At 46.4% G+C, this 19,897-nt stretch overlaps 1 protein-coding gene across 2 annotated transcripts in view; it reads left to right on the top strand.

The window, feature by feature from the left end:
• Positions 1-19,897, top strand: part of LOC139747439 (uncharacterized) — an 801,413-nt gene that overhangs the window by 13,495 nt on the left and 768,021 nt on the right. For both annotated transcript variants that reach the window (XR_011712392.1, XM_071659788.1), the window contains exon 2: positions 3,719-4,104. Coding sequence is in view for 1 of the 2 variants with exons in the window: in XM_071659788.1 (XP_071515889.1) it covers positions 4,089-4,104 (16 nt within the window). In the remaining variant the exon portion in view is untranslated. The remainder of the gene's footprint in view (positions 1-3,718; positions 4,105-19,897) is intronic.

The raw sequence follows: 19,897 nt of genomic DNA on the forward strand, positions 1-19,897 counted from the left end.
TTTATATTGTACTTAGTTATAGAATGAATGTTTTACTGCCCGTGTCTGCTATAGTATGGACCACCAGTTGGCTAGGTCAGAAAGTAAACATTGAGACACTAACCCTTGCTCCATGACGAATGCATGCCCTTTTTTTCCCCTCTGTCCCTTGTACCCTGATGTCTCCTGCATTTCCTGGCCAGGGAATCCACTGGACCGGGTCCAGTCGCAAATTCAGAGTTTTATATATGTATATTTTTTTTTTTCCTTCTTTTAACGCGTTCCGAGGTTGAACTAATTTCGGAAAGCCTGGAAATTAATTTGGTTTATTTGGCTGGTACTGAATTATATAGACTTGGCCCATTCCCCCCCATTGAGCCAGTTTCACTTCTCGTCATTAGAATTAGATTCAGTACCAATTTTTTTTTTCCCACCGCCACTAAGGCGAGAACCCAATTATAATTTCCAACTGGTTATTGCATTACGTTCCAGCTGTATGGTGGCTTTATGTTGTCTTGCGTCGTTTTGTTTCGTGTCTGTTGTTTTGCTGTGTTTTGTGTTTGCCTTTTAATACCGTAGGTGGTTCATCCATCACATCAAATGCCATGGGAATGAACCTTCAAAAACTAGGAATGAATAAGGCCGAAGAGCAAGCAAATTCGGTTTCGTAAAATACGCGAAATTTGCCTTGCAAAGTGAATTGCCTCGAAGACTTTTTCCCCAGCTGAGGCGAGTGTGTTGTGGGAGATGGCCGGGGCTACTCGAGGTAGTACGGGGGCCAGGAGGCCCCTATGGCCCGTCTTATGTTGCTAAAACGCCCTGCAGGGTATGGGGGTGGGTGGTTGGTGGTGTCACGTTGGGCAGGATGGTGTCAAGGTGGGCGTAATTGATGTCGCAGTGGGCGTGGTGTATGTAGGGTTCTCAGTGCCTTAAGCACGACGATAAGTCATTGACCCTCCGGTACGCTGGCCTGGTCTTCGATCCAGAGTTGGCACAGTACCCGATCCCTTAAGCTGAAATTATCATCATATTGGAAACTGATGCCCAATATTTTTTTTTTCCTCGTTTATAGTGATAGGGATTACAGTCGCGTCGAAGAACCTTCCAATTATAGAGGAGTCCATCCTTTCCCAGCTGCTGCTTGTAGTGGGGTGCCTTGAAGCTGCAGGAACGTGTAGGGTTACTTCATTATAGTAATGATAGTAGTAATGATAATGATAATAGTAGTAATGATAATGATAATGATAATAATAATGATAATATATATATATATATATATATATATATATATATATATATATATATATATATATATATATATATATAGAGAGAGAGAGAGAGAGAGAGAGAGAGAGAGAGAGAGAGTGTAAAAAAAAGTCACTTTGTGGACCCTGGACTGTTCTCCTGGGCTTCTCGACCACTACGGTCCAGTCGTGGGAAGGTCCGAGAACGTCCTACAAAAAGTGAAACTGACACACAAAGTTCTCAGTTGGCTCGCTTCCTTGGGAATTATCTCCCCGAAAACTTAGCCAGAACACCCCTCCCTCGACAACACCACACCACCCCCCTCCCTCCTTTCCTCCTCCTCTCCTTTTGCTTTTATGTCAAGAGGGTCGTACCGAAGACTCAAGGTTTTGATATGTGGGAAATGGAATGAGAAATAAACTCTGAAAAGATTACATACTCTTGAAGTCTACGTTATGATGTATATATTGTTTCCTCTCTCTCTCTCTCTCTCTCTCTCTCTCTCTCTCTCTCTCTCTCTCTCTCTCTCTAAGTTGGCGCTTTAACCATCGTAAGCGAAATGTCTTCGGCACCTCGTGTCGTATTTTATTTTTAAAGAAGAGGTCAAGGATCGTAGACGTTCTGATGGTGGCAGAGTCTGGCGGTAGACACCCACTCCCCCCAACCTACCTACCCCAACCCACAGGCGGCCAGACTTGATGGTTTTGAGTCTCTGCCACCAAACTTGAGGGTTGCAGGGACCCCAGGTATCCAAGACTTGGTAGCAGAACCTCTGCAAGTAAACCTGATACAGATTGAGTCCCGGACGCACAGATTCTGGTGGTGGGAGAGCCTTGGCTACCAAACGTGTTGGTGGAGGTACTCTGGCAGATGCTCTAACGTGGCGTTCAGACCCTGGCAACCACAAGGGATGTTTGGTTGACCCAATAACCAAACGAATATATATATATATATATATATATATATATATATATATATATATATATATACACACACACACACACGCATGTACATATTCATACATGCTACCTTCATCCATTCCTGCCGCCACCCCGTCACACATGAAATGACACCCCCCTCCCCCATATATATATATATATATATATATATATATATATATATATATGAGATCCCTAGCGACGAAATTTTAAGTCAGAATCCGTATGAGGAGGAGGAGAAGGAGGAGGAGGAAGATGAAGGTTCAGGAGCCTGGAGGAGGGGAGAGAAGGGTGGGGGTAGTGTGTGTGTGTGCGCGTGTGTGTGTGTGTGTGGGTGTGTTTGTTGGGAGTTGGGGTTGAGGGGGAGGGGTAACGAGCTGGAGGCCGAGGACTGCATTGTTTTATGAGTTTGTGTTATGCGGGATCCCCGAGAATATTAATTAGGTTGGCCCAACAAAGGCGGCTGCTCTTATCTCAAACCGCTAGCGTCGCGGGACAGACTACCCTACTAATTTACCGCCACGCCTCATTACCTTTTCTCGGGTCTTCTGTAGAGAGTTTGTGTAATATTGTAATTTATTGGTAGGGTCTTGTGTGTCTTTTTTTTTGATATAGGGGAATGTGTCTCGAATGCCCATGGTTTTTCGTGAAAGGAGGGATTCGATTATCTTGATTAATATTATTCGTGTTTTGCCATTTTTCTTTTTTCTACTTGAGGGTCGTATTTGTATGTGATGTAATGTGTTTCTGTGTGACTTAGGAAGGGATTATTTTTCGTAGTGCGGCTTCGTGTTTATTGATTTTAAGGTTTTAGGGAGTTACTGTTAATTTTTTTTCTTTTTGGATTTTAGGGGGGGTTTTAAGTTTACTATTTTTGCGTTGTGTATGGAAGTGATATTATGGTTGTGTATAGAAATAAACGTTTTGCCAATACAGGAACCTTTTGTCATACTTTACATGATTTATTGTGGCATACAGAGGGAGACTTTTTTACGTAAAAGAAAAACAGATTTATTCTGTGGTGTACGACAAGAAAGATTTATTCTGTGGTATACAAGAAATATTTTCTCGTACGATGATTTATTTATTATGTATGGAAAGTCACGGTTTCTTGTACAGTTTTTCATTTCTGGTATACGGAAAGGAACGTTGTCTTGTCTGTATTTTGAATCTGTTATATAGAAAGAAACGTTTTTTTTTTTTTTTCCCTCGTGCTGTATTTATATATTGTGTACAGAATGAAACATGTTCCTGTTCAACATTGTGTTTGTGTTATGCTGAAAGAACCATTTTCTTTTGTAGTCCCGCAAATAAACTCGTATTCCTGTGGCTTTCTGGGCGAAATATTACTTGGGATATATATATATATATATATATATATATATATATATATATATATATATATATATATATATATAATAAATATATATATGTATATATATATATATATATATATATATATATATATATATATATATATATATATATATATATTACTGTGTATATGATGTACATTAATTTTTTTAGGGCTAATTTTGCCTTTGTATCTTTTTCAGGAGCAAGTGGGCGAAGGGCGGCGCCCTATGGAGTGTGGTGTTACAGGACCCTAGAAGTGTTGGTAGTGGTGGTGGTGTGGTGGTGTGCGTGTGTGGGATCCCGGGCATCAAGCAGTGCATTGCATTATTAAGACCTCGTCCCCTACCTCACCACGCCTTGTGCCTGGGAGTAGGAAGTCCTAGAAAAGAAAGAGAGAGAGAGAGAGGGAGAGAGAGAGAGAGAGGAAAGGTTTTGTCCTAGTGTGAGTAGTTTAGTGTGCCAATAATAGTGTGATCATGTAAACAAACTGGAGGTGGCCTCAGTCGATACGTGAGCCAGGGACATTGCAAACGCCGCCGCCGCTCCGCAAGGGAGGACCACTGCCAGCGGATGAACCAAAACAAAGGTGAGTGTGTGTTCGCTGAGATGCGCCGTTCTCTCTCTGGGGTGTCTGTTGACGCTGTGCCCCAGGTCGCTTCGTGATTTAAATGACGGGGTTAGGTAGAGTCTAGTCTCTTCTAAAAGGAGTGAAACACAACTTCCTTCGTTCCCCCTTTCCCCTCCCCCCCTCCCCCTTTTTTTTTTTTGAAAGAATACAGTAGTTATTTTTTTTTTAATATTCCCAAGAGACGATTGCGTTATTGTTTAGGCGCCAAGGAGAGGATTTTAGAAATATTACTTGGTGTAAAGAGAACAAGTTGAAGTTTTTCATAGTAGGAATTTTCATGCATCTCTTTTGTGTGATAGCAACTGTACTCGAGTAGATTATTAGATTGCATGTGCTCTCCATTGTACATTGTTCGTATGTATGAACCACTATATATGTATATATATATATATATATATATATATATATATATATATATATATATATACACAAGAGCAGCATACACATCGTTTATAAGTCTCCAGTAACCTCGAGATTGCAGTCCACAAATGAAGAGGGTGAGTAAATGATTATTATTATAATGATTATACATATATATATATATATATATATATATATATATATATATATATATATATATATATATGTATATATATATATATATATATAAAGGCGGTTTCTGGTGTTACGCCCTGATAGTTTTTCCCTTTCAGCTCTTAAGTGTATTAATTAAGGGGTCCGTACCTTGGGTTGAGCAGGTAAACAACATGGTTTTGAGGTGACGTTGTAAATAAATGGCCGTCGAGGGAAAATAGCTCTTGTGCGTTAGCGTCATTCGGCTGGTTGATCTTTTTTTTTTCCGCGATGCTTAAGGCTGTTGTTGTTGCTAGTCGGCTACCCCCCCCCCCCCCCCTCCAATCCTCCATCTCCACCCTCCCTTCCCTTTCTCCACTTGCTTGGATTTTTTTTTTTCTTCCCAGTATTCCAGTCGACCCTCACGTTCCGAGGGGGGGATGTACCCGAGAGTTTAGGAGGTCAGAGGAGGGGGAAGGGCGGTGGTAGAGAGGGAGCAGGCAACTCGTTTGGATGAAGTCGATACCTCATGTCAAAGATTTTCGAGGCTCTGCGTAAAGTAGTTAGAGCTTAGGTGGTACGGTCGTTGGAGTTTAAGGGGAGGTACAGACGTGATGATGATAACGGTTGTTGGAGTTCATTTTGGAGGTGGAGCTAAGATGTTGTGGCAGTTGGAGGTCATTTGGAGGTGAAGACAAGATGTGGCTTGTGGAGGTCAGAGTCTGGAAGGAAGTGGAGGAGGAGAAGGTAAGTGGTAGGTGGAAGAGACCCGGTGTTGGTGTAATGTGAGACTTCACCGCGACTTTGGCTGGGAGAGGTGGAGGTCAGGCGAAAGAGTTGCAAGAGTGAGGGAAAGGAGGCGAGGGCCGCTGTGAGTAATGGGCGTCCAAGTAGGTTGTGCAGTGGGAGGAAGATGAAGTATAGACTAGCGTGAGACCCGCTGACTGGTAGTGGCGCAGTTAACACTCGCTGATGAGGAAAGTTGTGGCGGGGGGTCTTAACACTGCTCCACCTGCCAGGGGAACAGAGAAGCTGGATTCTGACTGTTCCAGGGTATAGTCTGGCTGCTGGGGTCCGGAGTCTGCCGCCTGGTTTGCTCGAGTCTACTGTCTGGCGGCGGAGGTCTGGCTGTTGTGAGTCTTCAGTCTGGTTGCTAGGGTCTCTTGTGTGTTAGGGAGAGCCTCCGCTGGAGACTAGGGTCTAGCTAGCTTCTGGAGGCTGTTCCAGGAAATGTTTAGCTTTTGAGGCTCTGGCCAAGGTTTTCAGGCTAGGATGTAGCTTCCGGAGTTTGTCAACTGGACACAAACTTCAGAGTCTGGATTTGGTGTGTGTGTGTGTGGAGGGGTGGGAAAATGTAGGCTGGAGTCTTGTTTTTGGAAAATGTAAGTTGGGAGTTTTGCTTCTGGAGACCATAGGATGGAGTCTGGCTTTTGGAGACTGGAGTCTTGCTTCTGGAAACTCTAGGTTGGAGTCAGGCCTCTAGGAACTATACGCTGGAGTTTGGCTTCTGGAAACTATAGGCCGGAGTCTGGCTTTTGGAAATTGTAATTTGATATCTTGCATGTGGGGGATGTGAGCTGGAGTCTGGTTTCTGAAGACAGTGAGCTGGAGTCTGCTGCCTGGAGACTGTAGGCTAGAGCCTGGTTTTTGGAGACTGCAGACTGGAGTCTAGTTTCTATAATCTGAATTCTGGTTTCTGGCGAGTGTAAGCTGGAGCTTTGTTTCTCGAGACAGCAGATTGGAGTCTGGTTTCTAGAGGATGTGCGATGGAGTCTGGCTTCTGGAGGCTGTAGTCTGGAGGCTAGCTTCTTGGTACTTTAGTCTGGATTTCGGTTTCTTGAGGCTATTAACTGGATTCTAGGTTTTCGATCTGCGTTCTGGCATCTGGAGGCTTGAGTCTGGCTTTTGGCTTCCGTAGGTTGGAGTCTGTCTGACGTGTTAATTAATGACCTGTGCTTATAAACTAGTGTCAGATGTGAAAAACGAGCCTACAACCTTGGGTCTGGTGTCAGAGACAAATTTACGAACTGGGTTCTTGTGTCGGTGGATTTTACCAGAGGGGTTCTTGTGTTCAGAAGCAGTTACATAAGACGGTGTCCAGTGTTAGAAGCTAATATAAGAACTGGCTTATGTTGTCATAAACGAATATACGAACTGGATTCTTGTGTCGAAGGATTTCACCACTGTGCTTTTTGATGTCGGAAGCTTGCAGAATCGAGATTTTTTGATCATAGAAAGTAATACCTCAGTAGAAAACTTTTGATCCAGGTACGTCATTTGAACGTTAGCAGCGTTTAAAACAAATCCTGGTTAATCCTGGTGCCGCTGATAATTGCCGTGCCAGCAGTAATCCAAGCGCTACCGATCATCCTGGTATTGTTTGACAAATCTTTATATGCACCGGCCCTAACCCGATGCTGTCATTATGACAAATCGTACCGGCGTGTACGTGTTTCCTGTAATCCGTCATGTTTTCACGTCATCCTCACGTATCGCCCAGCTCGTCGCTTTTCGTACTGGTGTATATATTCACCAGTCTACGCCAGGTACCCATTTATCGACCAGCCCCGAAAAAAACAGCTGGATTTGCTGCGAGCCGAACACCTTCCTCCAGGACTCGAGGCCGTGTCCCTCCCTCGTAACCCATGGCCAGCGACGCTCACCACCACGCCACCACGGACGGGCCTCGGCATGTGTGCCTGCCTGCTTGCTCCGAGCGCCAGAGCGGTCGTCAGCGGCCTTGTTTCAAAGATGATAGTGGCCCGGTTATCCACGGGCTCCCATTGTTCGGTGGAGTGTAATTTGCAGCCGTGGAGGGGGCATTGCGGTTTAAACCTTGGTAATCTGATTCTTAAGATAGTTGCCTAGTAGTTACTCGAGGGCGGGCATTGTTAACCGAATCAAATTAGTGGTATTACCGAAAGAGAACCTCAGTGTGATTTCCAGTACTGAGGAGGCTGTCTTTGTTACTCCTTGTTGCAGAGTCGGATGGGCAGGCTTCATCTCTTGTAATTAGTCGTGTGGAGTGATGAATTTCTCTCTCTCTCTCTCTCTCTCTCTCTCTCTCTCTCTCTCTCTCTCTCTCTCTCTCTCTCTCTCTCTCTCTCTAAGAGAAGACAGATCAGGAGAGATAGATAGAGAGAGAGAGAGAGAGAGAGAGAGAGAGAGAGAGAGAGAGAGAGAGAGAGAGAGAGAGAGAGAGAGAGAGAGAGATGGTTGAATACGTTTTGGACGTGGGAAGAAGAAGAGAACCTGATGGAATTCATTGAAGAGAAATCTGAAGAGGGAAGTCACGGAGTGTTTGCCAGTATTGTTGACTGCGCCGTGCGTACAGAAGGCCCAACTTGGGAAGGTGATAAAACCCATAGAAGCAGGCAGACACACAAGGTCTGTGATTCATCACGAGAGACATGCATTCAGAGAGCACATTAGCATGATTAGCAAGATTGCACCATCAAGCCTCGTATTGAGTGTCATGGTAAGAACTTCGACAACGAGAATGCTAATGAAGTATATGTTCAGAGTGCACTTAGGTACAATTGAATGCTACTACGTCGTATGGTCATTTCCCAAACAAACGGTAATAAATGCGACTTAGAACTTTGAAGACATTTCCCAAGCAAAATCGAGGGGATAGAATATGTGGGACTTATTTACGAATAGGTTGGAAGAACTTGAAGTCTTTAACCAAGAAGGAAAAGATACATGATAATCTGTCTTTGCAGGAACTTAAGAGCATTAAGAATGATGTCCTGGGGGTTTAGATATGTCTCAGCAAGCAAGGAAGAAACATAGTTACCAAGTCTGTTGTATTACCTTAGAATGTACCAGAGATACTGACGTGCGTCACTTGTGTTAACATTCGCAGCAAAAAAAGCGGAAAGTTACTGTGAACTCTTGACCCTTACCTTTACATATGTTGGAAGATGCATAAGCATTCACAAAGTTTCAGCACTGGATCAGAGCGACCTGGACTAGTCGCTGAGTTACGTGATGAAGTAAATGCGTACAGCACGATAGAGAATGTTGAGGATACTACCTCAAATATCTGGGCAGTTGCATAGCCGTGCAGAATGGTTGCTCATATCTTGATTCTATCTGCTCAGGTGCATAGATTTCCGGGGGTGTGATGGTTGCCTTTTAAAGCCTACGTAGGGTTGTTCTTGTTGTACCTTGATGTTATGGTTGTTGGCGGAGTCGATTTAGTGTCCCGAGACCATTCGTCTTTGGGCTTTAGAATAATTGTCTCAGTCAGTCCTCTCTTGGATGCTTATGTTAGTGCTATGTTCAGATTATTGTCATCTTCAGCGGGATAGAGAATATTTTGTAGTTTTTTTTTTTTCTTCTCTTTTCCATCGTCAGAGAAGCAGTTCATGAACGGTCGTAACATGTAGTAGCAGGCAAGTGTCTCCGTCTCTCCTGAGCGTGCCTGTGGCAGGGTATTGATTATTGCCTGCCTCATTTTCGGGTAAGGGGCGTCCCCCCCCCCCCCCCCCCCCCCGTGATACCCCGTGGACTACTTTGTTGATTAATCCCTCGCTAGACTCCAGTGTGTGTGTGTGTGTGTGTGTGTGTGTGTGTGTGTGTGTGTGTGGGGCGAGGGATGAGGATCTTCCGGTACGGGGATTATCTTCAGAGTGGTCTCATGATCCTCCTGCAGCAGCGACGACGCTGTCCTCATTCCACAGGGGGCGGCAGGGTGCCCCAAGGACGCGTCTTGACCCACAGTTGCTCGTCCCTCTCCCTCAAGGTACTCATTTGTTCCCTTGCTGTTGCTGCCTCAACACCCCCCACCCACTCGTTGTTACCCGTTCCTGCACCTTGTATAAGGTTGGCCCATGGAGCCTGGGTTGAGGTTCACCGTGTATTGTATTCTGTACTCGTACTTTAAGCCACCGACTTACAAGGTATGATGAGGGGTATTGAGATATTTTTTTTTTCTTTTTATCCTTCTGAAGTTTGGCTTGCGCAGAAGCCATTCTCAGAGATACTCATAAAGCTTTCACCTGGGTGTACACACCATCCCAATCCACACAACACACACACACACACACACACACCCACACAAACACACACACACACACACACACACACACACACACACACACACACACACACACAAAGTGAGGATTGAGTTGCCCTTATTTTTGGTTCTGATGTTCTAGTATTTGATAGATATGTCTTGTCCTGGTGGAGCAGAGAATGATGACCTCCCCAAAGCAGCTTACAGTACAACGGAAGTTATGCACTCTGATCCCATGGGTCTTTCAGCCTTAGATGATCTAGTATTCACAGGTGTGGGTAAAGCATGTCCTGTAATGCCTTGGGTGCCCAGTGTCAGTAAAACACACGGAGATTCGTAGCCTCTCCACCACCAGATACTCAAACTAGAGAGTTTTCGGTATGTGGGAAGTGCAAGTGCGTCTTTGATCTCACTTTGGTGCGCAACCACACTCGCCGGGCACATATCAGTGCGCACTTGTGGTCATGTGCATAGACGCCGGTGTTTCTCTCTCTCTCTCTCTCTCTCTCTCTCTCTCTCTCTCTCTCTCTCTCTCTCTCTCTCTCTCTCTCTCTCTCCAAATGACATTTGCTCGATGCAGGGTGAGGGAAATGTTGCTATATTTTTCTCCTGCTTTTGATATAGGGAAATATTTCCCTGCGGACAGTCTTTCGGGAGGTTAGTTTCCACCCTTCGTCTCCCTGCATGTATATACTGGCCGTGTGTCATATGATTTTAATTAAACCAAGCGTGACCGTGCTGAAAGGCAAGCACGAGGATTAGTTAGTTACATGTTAAAGAAACCAGAGTCCAATTTTAACGGAGAAAAAGACTGGAAAAAAAGAGCTTCTTTAAATCAGCGGGTGGATACACGTTCAGGCGGAAATTTGATAAGTCTTACTCAGTTCTGTATTTATTGAAGATATCCAGGCAAGCGAACTGTAGTGGATAAGCCATTGAGGCGTAAGGCGCATTCGTCTGGGGAGAGGATGGGGTGACGGGGAGGGAGATAAAGGAAGGTAGGGTGAGGGAGGGGGGAAGGGAAGGAAGGGGGGTATGTACATAATCCCGTGAGAGCAGTCATATGTAGCCGCCTGCATTAGGTAAGGCCTCTCTGATGCTTTCATGGAAAGGCTTATCCGCAAGCAGCAGCAGCAGGACCCCTCCCACCCACACACACAAGCCGGACTCGTACACAACTCGTACGTAACGAGTAACATTGTTCGGGTGACAGAGAGGACTGATAACGTGTATTTTTTTTTTTAAGCCCTGTCGCATCTTGGAGGCTGTAACTCTATCGACTCGCTCGACAGGCGTTGAGTCTACAGCTAGACGACAAATGTAAACTCTCCCAGTCGAACCCCCCTCAGAAACGTAAGTTATTTTCCGCGTGTTGCAGTGTTGACTCTCCTTTTCTCTTCTGTAGATATTACCTTGGCTTCTGTACCCGAGGGCTGGCACCTCCCTTGCCTTCAACTTTAAGCTAGACCACGCAGTCCTGTGCTAGCCACACGACACACAGTCGCTGTGTAGCCGTTCGTAGCTCGAGGGGTGATCAGTTGTGGCGTCTGTTTCTTCCTCAGCACCGCTAAACTTTGGGAACTCCTGACATTATCGTGTCTTAGCTAAGAAGTATCACCTTTTAAAAAATGCAAGTTTTTCCCACATTTTAGGTTTTTTTTCTACTTGACATCGTGCTTAACGATCGTACCGTCTCGCTCAAACCATCCACACCATCGCGCTCAATTACCTCACCGTCGTGATCATGGGTCTAACAGACGGGTTGCTTGTTAGATATAGTCGTGGTAACGTCTTGACTACGATGCTCGCTCTTGACACAGAACTTGCAGCACCGTCGTAGAGATGATCAATCCTTCGCAGTATGAGGCGTATCCTGAAAGCTGCCAGTACAGACAGAGTGTGAGCTTTCGACTCTCTCACAGCAGTTGCCGAATGTCTTCAGCATCTGCCAGGCAGCCAGCCAGGCAGTCAGCTGTCCCCTGCAGTAAATGCAGATCGCTTAAGAGAAAAATGTCCTCCTCGGGAAGCTTTACCGTTAAGAGACCGTACCCTGCAGTTTTTGTTTTGTATCATCATGGATTCCATTATTCGGATTGATTTTCCTTTCGCCTGGAGTTAGCGCTCTTACCATTCCTTCCCAGTATTGCCACTCGGGTTCAGAATACCCGGGTTTTAATCCCTATGATGAGACCTGTCGTTACGGCCCTTGAGCACGACGTGACGATCATTGGGTATGATGGCCTCACGTCACCATACCCCAAGGATCGTACCGTCACGGGGAAGGGTCACACCCTCGTGCTCAGGGGGCGGGCTAACCACCGTCACACAAACACTAACACACAGACACACAGCAGCTTTGGAACGGTTACAGCCGTGACTGGTATGCGAGATCACGGAGAAGCTGTATATAATGCCGCAGTACCTCTTATGTAAGAGCAGGTGCCCCATCGTGAAATGTGCATCTTTTTCTTGACGTGAATTCATGTCGGTGAGGAGGGGAAACTGTCCCTCTCTGCTTCGTCCGAACCAGTGGCAGCACTCGAGTAGTATGCAGCACTTAACGCCAGCCTTCTGTATCCTCACATCTTAATTAACGTCCGAGGGAACAGCACTATCGAGTGACGGTGAGGGCGGGAGTTGTGGAGAGAGAGAGAGAGGGTGAGGGGGCTGGGGGTGTCGTCTGGTCTGGTGGAGGAGTCACTGTAGGTCAGGTCTGTAGGCGAGAGGCTCCGCGGGGTGTGAACTTGCATTTGGTAGACCCTGAATTGCTCTTACTGAGGCAGGTGGAGGAAGAGAATCTTTGGGCAGAGTGGCATACCAGACGGGCACTGCGAAAGTAGGGAGTAAAGAGAGATTGGTTCACTGGTTGGGAGAGCGCGCGAGGTACGAGTTGCGAGGACGTAGTAACGGGGCGGGCGGCGGCGGGTCAGGTGATTGGGGAGAGGAGTGGGTGGGTGACGACCAAGGGACGGTTGGGTCTGCGGATCAACAGTGGGGGGGTGACACACCTCCTCCCAAACAGGTATATGGTCTTCCCTATGGAGCGCCTTGTTGACAGAACTTCACTGAGAATCGACTGTCAGTAAGACAGAGAAGCCTGCTGTAGACGGAGACGTGGGGAATCTAGCAACAACGCTGACCGTTGATAAGCAGGACTGTATAGATGGGGCGTGTGTAAGAGGCCTGGTGGGTGTCCCAAGATGCGTGAGGGGGAACTTGGGGGGGAGGCGATGGGATACAAGTTAGGGGTAGTTCAGGGCCCAGGCGTAGGTGGAGTTAGGAATAAAGGTGTCCCACCTGCTCCCTGGTGTGGACCTTGGCTGGCTTCCCGTCAGTGTGTAGCGGAGGTGGGGTACTTTGTCCGAATTTCGTAAACCTGTTGTCCCCGGCAACCTTTCATACCCGTCTGGCTTGATTCCAGTGAGGCCGCGCGTGCCTTGCCCGCGCTGCCTCTCACCGTCTTTATCAACACAGGAACCCGTGTGTCACGGAGCCGCAGCGTAGGGAGGTAACTTTGCCCTTCGCCATATTGTTTAACCCAACCGACCATCCACTCCACGCCGCTGTTTTGACGCTCCCAGGTCCTCCCCTCCTCCTCGTCCCTTTGAAGGATACGCCACTAATACACACACACATTACTTACATGCACTTATATAAACACATTTTTTTTTCTATCCCTCTCTTTCTTTCTCTCTCTCTCTCTCCTCTCACTCTATCTCTCGCGTCACCTGTGATAGCTCCGCCATGGCACCCTTCTCCCCGCCCCACCACAGTCGTCCCTGCTGCAGGTCTCCCTCCTCCGTCTGTACTCGCCATCACAGACTCCCGTGCCTGGCAACTCCCTCTCCTCCCTCCACGAGGACCGGCTCTCAGCGGCCGGCCACCCCCACCCCCCCATTCCCAGATAAACACGAGGATAAATGTTTATGGGTAGTGTCCCAACTGCCGCCGCCGCCAGTTGAGGCCCGGCATCCAGCCTTCCACGACGCTGCCACAACTGAGCCAACTGAGGCCGGCGTTCACGAGGGACGAGGCCGGGGGCTCACCCCGGGCTGTGGACGCATTTATTTCCACCGTCAGGAGAGGGGAGGGAAACGGCTCGTGCGTGTGATGGTACATACACGCCAGTGACTTCCTTCCATTGACACTCCTCGCGTAGACACAGTCACATGGGGGTCGTATAGCACAAACATCCTGTCTAGACTGTGCTCTCTCGGACGTTGGAAGTAAAAAAGAGACGTGTAGCGTTGTCCCATAATGCTTGGGGGGGGGGGGGGAACCTCGCTATTTAGTACCTCTCTTGTGTTGTGGCTTTTAGTAACGGGACGTTTACCCCCGCCATAACACCATCTTGCTATTGATGGTAGGAGAGGAAGGAGTTACTTGTATGCAAGACAGTGCATGTGTATTCGACGCCCAAGATCCTGTGCAGTAGCGTCTGACGGTGTGTTGTAAGAAGTTCTTGGGAGCGTGATTTTTGGGTCCTGGATACCCGGGTGTTTAGGTGGCCTGGGGAGTCTGGCAGACCCCGGTGTGAAAGACTCTAGCCGTAACTTATTCCAGATCCTCCTCTCTAGGGCGTAGTCATTCTGATTCGCTGAGCCGTCGTGTGAACGTGTGTTTATATGCGTGGCGTTGCGGAGGGAGATATAGAGGAGCTTTCCCATACAACAGCCCTACACTATGGCACCGTGGAGGATGGGATTTGGGCTTACATATTCTACCGTCGGATTGTGTGGCTACGTATCCTTTACAGCTTCGATTTATATGCGTGTATATATATACACACTGCGTGCTGTTTATATGTATTACGTTGATTCTTACGGATGTCTTCTACTATTCGCAACTTAGTTTGCCATCACGCTTCCTTGGTGGAGGCCTGGTTAACCAAGCTCTGTGCTGCCGTTCTGTATCTATATTTGAGCATCTTTGCTTGTTTGGTACGCAGTGGAGGATTCCTTAACCATCCCCCCAAAGAGCAACTGCAGTACTAACCCCTGAGCATGCCGTTGCGACCCTCGGGTATGATGGAGGCACGACCGGTGACATGCTCCTGGGTCGTACCATTGTTCTCAGTGGGTTAACAGTTTGTCTTTGAAGTAGTCCAGGGGCTGCCGTAATGTACGTTCCTGTACGATCCATATAGTTCGGTAGTATATCAAAGGCTCCCGTGCAAAAGTCCTTGGCGAGGTCTGGCCTTATCGAGGAGAAAGGCCTTGACCGAAATATGGAGATAGATAGAGGGAGTTAGATGGCTGGAGATAAAAGTGTTTATGTATGTGCATTAGTTAACCGGGTTAATTGCTGTCTGGTGAATTTCAAGTCTGTTAGCGAGATGGCATCTTTGGCCTTGGCAACCTACTGCTTTCAGACTCTGACTTTCTTTGCTTTGTAATATATATATATATATATATATATATATATATATATATATATATATATATATATATATATATATATATATATATGAAGTTTCCATGTTCTTTGAGTATGAAAATCAAGTATTCACTTGTAGAATATGTCTAGAGGTGTTTAGTAATGGTGGCTTAGTTAAATGAGTCGATTTAACTCATAGAAAAAAAGGTATGTTCCTCTGTTGGTAGGGTAGTTTGGGCTTGATGCCCATCGACCTCCCCTGGGTCATTAAGGCCGTTAACCTCAAGTTACATCCTCCACCGGAAAAATTCACCACAGCTTCTTCAAGTATTAAGGATGATTCTGAGACAGCACGCCCTCTCTACGCATGAGGGCCCATGCTATGTTGATAGCTTCCAACAGGAGGAATAGTTGAGGTGATTTAGCTCGCCGGTTTTCGTTCTCGATCTTGCCGGCCGACTCCAGAAACTCGCCAAGACCTGGGCATTTGTCTGCATAGTTGGGGTGTACTCCAGCTTGTTGGCTGCCAGTAGCAGCAACAAGCAACAGCCTGGTGTGTCAGGGGATGTCCCAGGAGGTCGGCACATATTGGCTCAGCATGGATTGGCAACCACTGAGAACCCTTACTAGAGGTAACCATAAGATGAAGTAGGTGAAATAGAGGTTAGGAAAGTTCATCGTGATGTTGGAGATTTAGAACGTAGAGGTCAACGAAGTAAGGGTATGTGTAAGCAGGGCATTGTTTAAGCGAGGATGAGATTTTTATGTTCCAAGTCTACCTTCATATTCCCGGGGTCCTTCTTGCCTAAAGGCTTCATGAAATGCCAAGTCTGTCAGTTGTGGCTCTGGTTAACCATTTGTTTCCGTAAGCGACTTAAGGTTACGGGTGTGAAACTCGTAAGGTTATATAAAATGAGCTCTGGCTCATGGTAAGCAGTGTGCGATTCGACACGGTGTGTATCGCGATACTCCTTAATTGCTTTTGCTATCCGATACCCGTAAACTGTCATGCGATGCTTGTAAACTGCTATGCGATACTCGTAACTGCTATGCGATACTCGTAAACTGTCATGCGATGCTCATCAGCTGCTATACGATGCTCACAAACTACAATGCGATACTCGTATACGCCTAAATTGTTAAATTGAGAGACGTATGAAATATATTGTTTTCATACTTTGTGATGTCTCCAGGACTCGTTACCATTGCAGAGGAATTGTTATGTTTTGAGGCACTTTTTTTTTTTTTTTTACCTATGTAAGAAATTCTAAAACAATTCGTAGCGTAGTTTACATCTCATTGTAAATTTAGAGGCTCACTGAATTCAGAACGAGGCATCGAGTGGTGTGACCCCCCCCCCCCCCACAAGTACCGGAAAACATTTTCTTGATTACATATTGCGAGTAGTGGAAACTTTTGATTTATATTGTAATGAGAAAAGAAAGAAGAGGGGGGGGGGGGGGGGTGTATTAGGTTTTCTAACTGGCCCCATCGAGGCAAGGAAGTAGGTTTTAAAGTACTACGTCTTTCCTTCCCCCTTGAAAGATGCCGGTTCCAGTAGCGATGTGGCATTAGCAGAAGTAACCTCTTCGATTTAGCAAAGCCCTCTTTATTACCGGAAGAGGTTTAGATGCCCTAAAGATTTTAACAGTGGAGTCTAAATGGGAGAGATGGATCGCAATAAAGCCCCCACCAGGTGAAGTATGAAATGCCTGTGCCTTAATCTACGTACAAAGAGGATCCCTTGATGAAATGGCAGACTGGGGAGGATGTGGAAGACGAGCTGAAAGTACAAAGAGATGTTTTAGGAAACATTTGGGAAACATAACGTAAAACGTGAGGGATCCACTTCTATTCAGTCTCCTGCTGTCCGGGTGAATACCTGGTGAGGTCTGCGGGGGGTTTTTCTTCACACCCAGAGCCCGGGCTGTGGACAGGCCTCTGGATTGGGTCGATGGTCGACAAAGCTGTTGGAAGCCGTAGCCCTCTGGCCCACATAACCCCCTCCCCCTCTCCCCACAGCCTGGCTGATCTAGTACACGTTGTACACGTATTTGTCCAGTGCACTCGTGAGCTTCTCTCGTGTGCATCCCAACCCTGTTTCTTGATGGTGGTTAGCGAAGGTGTTGCTCCAGGAATCATGGGTCTCAGATGTCTCCCACGGGTAAGACTCGTTGATTTCACTTATAACAGATTCCTCCAGGGTGTACCAGACCAGTCAGTTGCTGCACTTCACGTACAAGAATGAGACGTGAATCATCAAACAGCTTGGTACATTCTCCCCCCCCCCCCCCGCTTCGCACACACACACACACACACACACACACACACACACACACACCAGGGAAGCTTGGAGGGTTAACAATCCTCTTCGTGTTGTTATGAAGCGAGGAATTAATAGATCACATGTTATCTGTGTGAAGCGGGGGAAAATTAACATTCCACGGAGAGGATGGCTAACAGTCCATTTGTTTTCATCATGAAGTGGAAGGTTTATAGTCCACTTCCAGGCGCGTTATCATCTACAAGGACAGTCTTTGCCAGCAGGACCCCCATCATCCACCACTCCACCAACACCACCCCCTACCATCACCACCACCACAGATGCTGGTGGTAGGGAGGCAGGGTTTCACTTATTAAACCCACTCACTCCTCCGCCAACGCCGACACCAGCAACCAAGCGCCGCTCGCTAATGATGTTTGCGTTACTTTACACACCCACTCACGGGCTCTTACCAACACTCACGTCCCCGGACACGAGACACATGTCGGCGCGCTTGCACAACAGGATGATTGTGGACGTCCGTGCATAGACGCAGAGAAAACACACACACACACACACACACACACACACACACACACACACCCATGACCTGACGTCAGTTTTTTGGTGGGGTTCATTCCCACGTTTACAGCTTGATTTGGAACCTGGAAGTATTGTATTTCTCTCTGATCAGTCAGGCTGTTTGAGGCAGCGGCCTACGCACGCTTACGTGGTCCTCACACCCGTGCTGATGACGTACAATTTGTTGGTATTTGTTCCGTTTTATTTGTCCACGGTGTGGCTCATAACGCGCCATATACTTGCTGGAAGTGAGTTGATTTTGACGGAGGCTCCAGTCACGGAGAAAAGTCCACATCGAGGCCCGGGCCTTAATTGAAATACAGAGAGGGTTATGAAAAGGGGAACAAGAAAAGACAAGGAAAAGTATTTACGAATTTTGGAGGAAGTGGAAAACCAGTTCGCGTCGTTGTATTTTGCTTCTTTTCTTTTTTTTTTCCCGGTATCAGTTTTAGTGATGTTGCTTTTTTTAAGTCTGCCACGTTTATATGTCCAGTGGTTCATGATTTTTTTTTTTTGTGTGTGTGTGTGAGTGCAGTGAGGGCATCATTCTCTCTAGGATATTCCCAATTATCCTCAGGGTTTGAGGGTTCCAGTGGGATTTAGTCATTGCCAGTGGTTTAGATTGTAAGGGTCGAATAGAGGCCGTTGAAGGAACTGGGTATAATATGCTAATGAAGAGAACTTAGTCTGCCTCGAATCGTGATGTTAACACACAACGGTATGGCCAGTGAGCTTTGCCTCACTTTCCAGGTGTGCAGTAGCTATTGCTGTCTCCCCCTTGTGGTGAGTTACGAGGTCGCTGGCACTTTTGATAGTTCATGTTCACGGTGTTTGTCTCCTGCATATCATTTATTGGACTGTTCTTTGATCGGTCGACCCTGTTTTGTAACTCTTGGACTTGTTGGTACTTCATTGTTCTCTTGGTGCCTGAGAGAGAGAGAGAGAGAGAGAGAGAGAGAGAGAGAGAGAGAGAGAGAGAGAGAGAGAGAGAGAGAGAGAGAGACTCCGTGGGTTTTGGGGTTACGATAGATCGAGTGGTCATATGACCCAGTGCCGTTCAAGTCAAGGCCTTGCCAACTCGTGTGTGTGTGTGTGTGTGTGTGTGTGTGTGTGTGTGTGTGTGTGTGTGTGGGAGACAAGTCAGGCAGAACGTGTGTGAGCGAAGGACTCCGCTGTGTTTATCTTCAGATCAGCAGGTAAAATTACAATGGTTCCCTGGAGTGGTTGAGTCTTGTGGTGCTGCTTGTTGATTGGCTGTAAGGCGACGCCTAAATGACTGACTTGACTCCTCCGACGCTACTACACCGCTCCACCATTATCTTTAAACCTGTGTGTTCGTTATCATGAAATACATTGCATGAAGAAGGACAGCGTGAGGTATGGTAATGACTAAATAGATATATTCTATGAAGGACAGCGTGAGATATGGTGATGACTTTATATATATATATATATATATATATATATATATATATATATATATATATATATATATATATATATATATATTCATTCTCTGAAGCAAGACAGAGTGAGGTATGATGACGACGACGACATTTCGTTTTTGTTTTTGGGTTTACGAACAGACTGGGACAAAGGATTTGGATAGTACTTCCTTTTGTGTGATTTAAGGTGTTTATAGTATCTGTCGTTTCACCTGTCAGAAAATGGGAGACGTGATGATTGTCCCCCCCCCCCCCCCCCGACTTTCTTCCTGTGCTAGGAGAATTCCCCCCCCCCCTTCCTCCTCCTCCTCCTCCTCCTCCTCCTGCCCCAAATATGTAATTGCACAACAGTGATCCGTTTCACGAAGGGTGAGGAGCATCCGTCTTTTTTCCTCATATGATGATGACAACCGACCGTACGGGAAAATTGATAATCCCCCTATACACACACACACACACACACACACACACACACACTCAAGAGTTACACACTCTCACACTAGTGCTGGTTCTGTTGCTAGACTGGAGGGTCATAGAAGAGAGAGAGAG

This window comes from Panulirus ornatus, chromosome 68 (genome assembly GCF_036320965.1).
Source record: "Panulirus ornatus isolate Po-2019 chromosome 68, ASM3632096v1, whole genome shotgun sequence".
Lineage (NCBI taxonomy): Eukaryota > Metazoa > Arthropoda > Malacostraca > Decapoda > Palinuridae > Panulirus > Panulirus ornatus.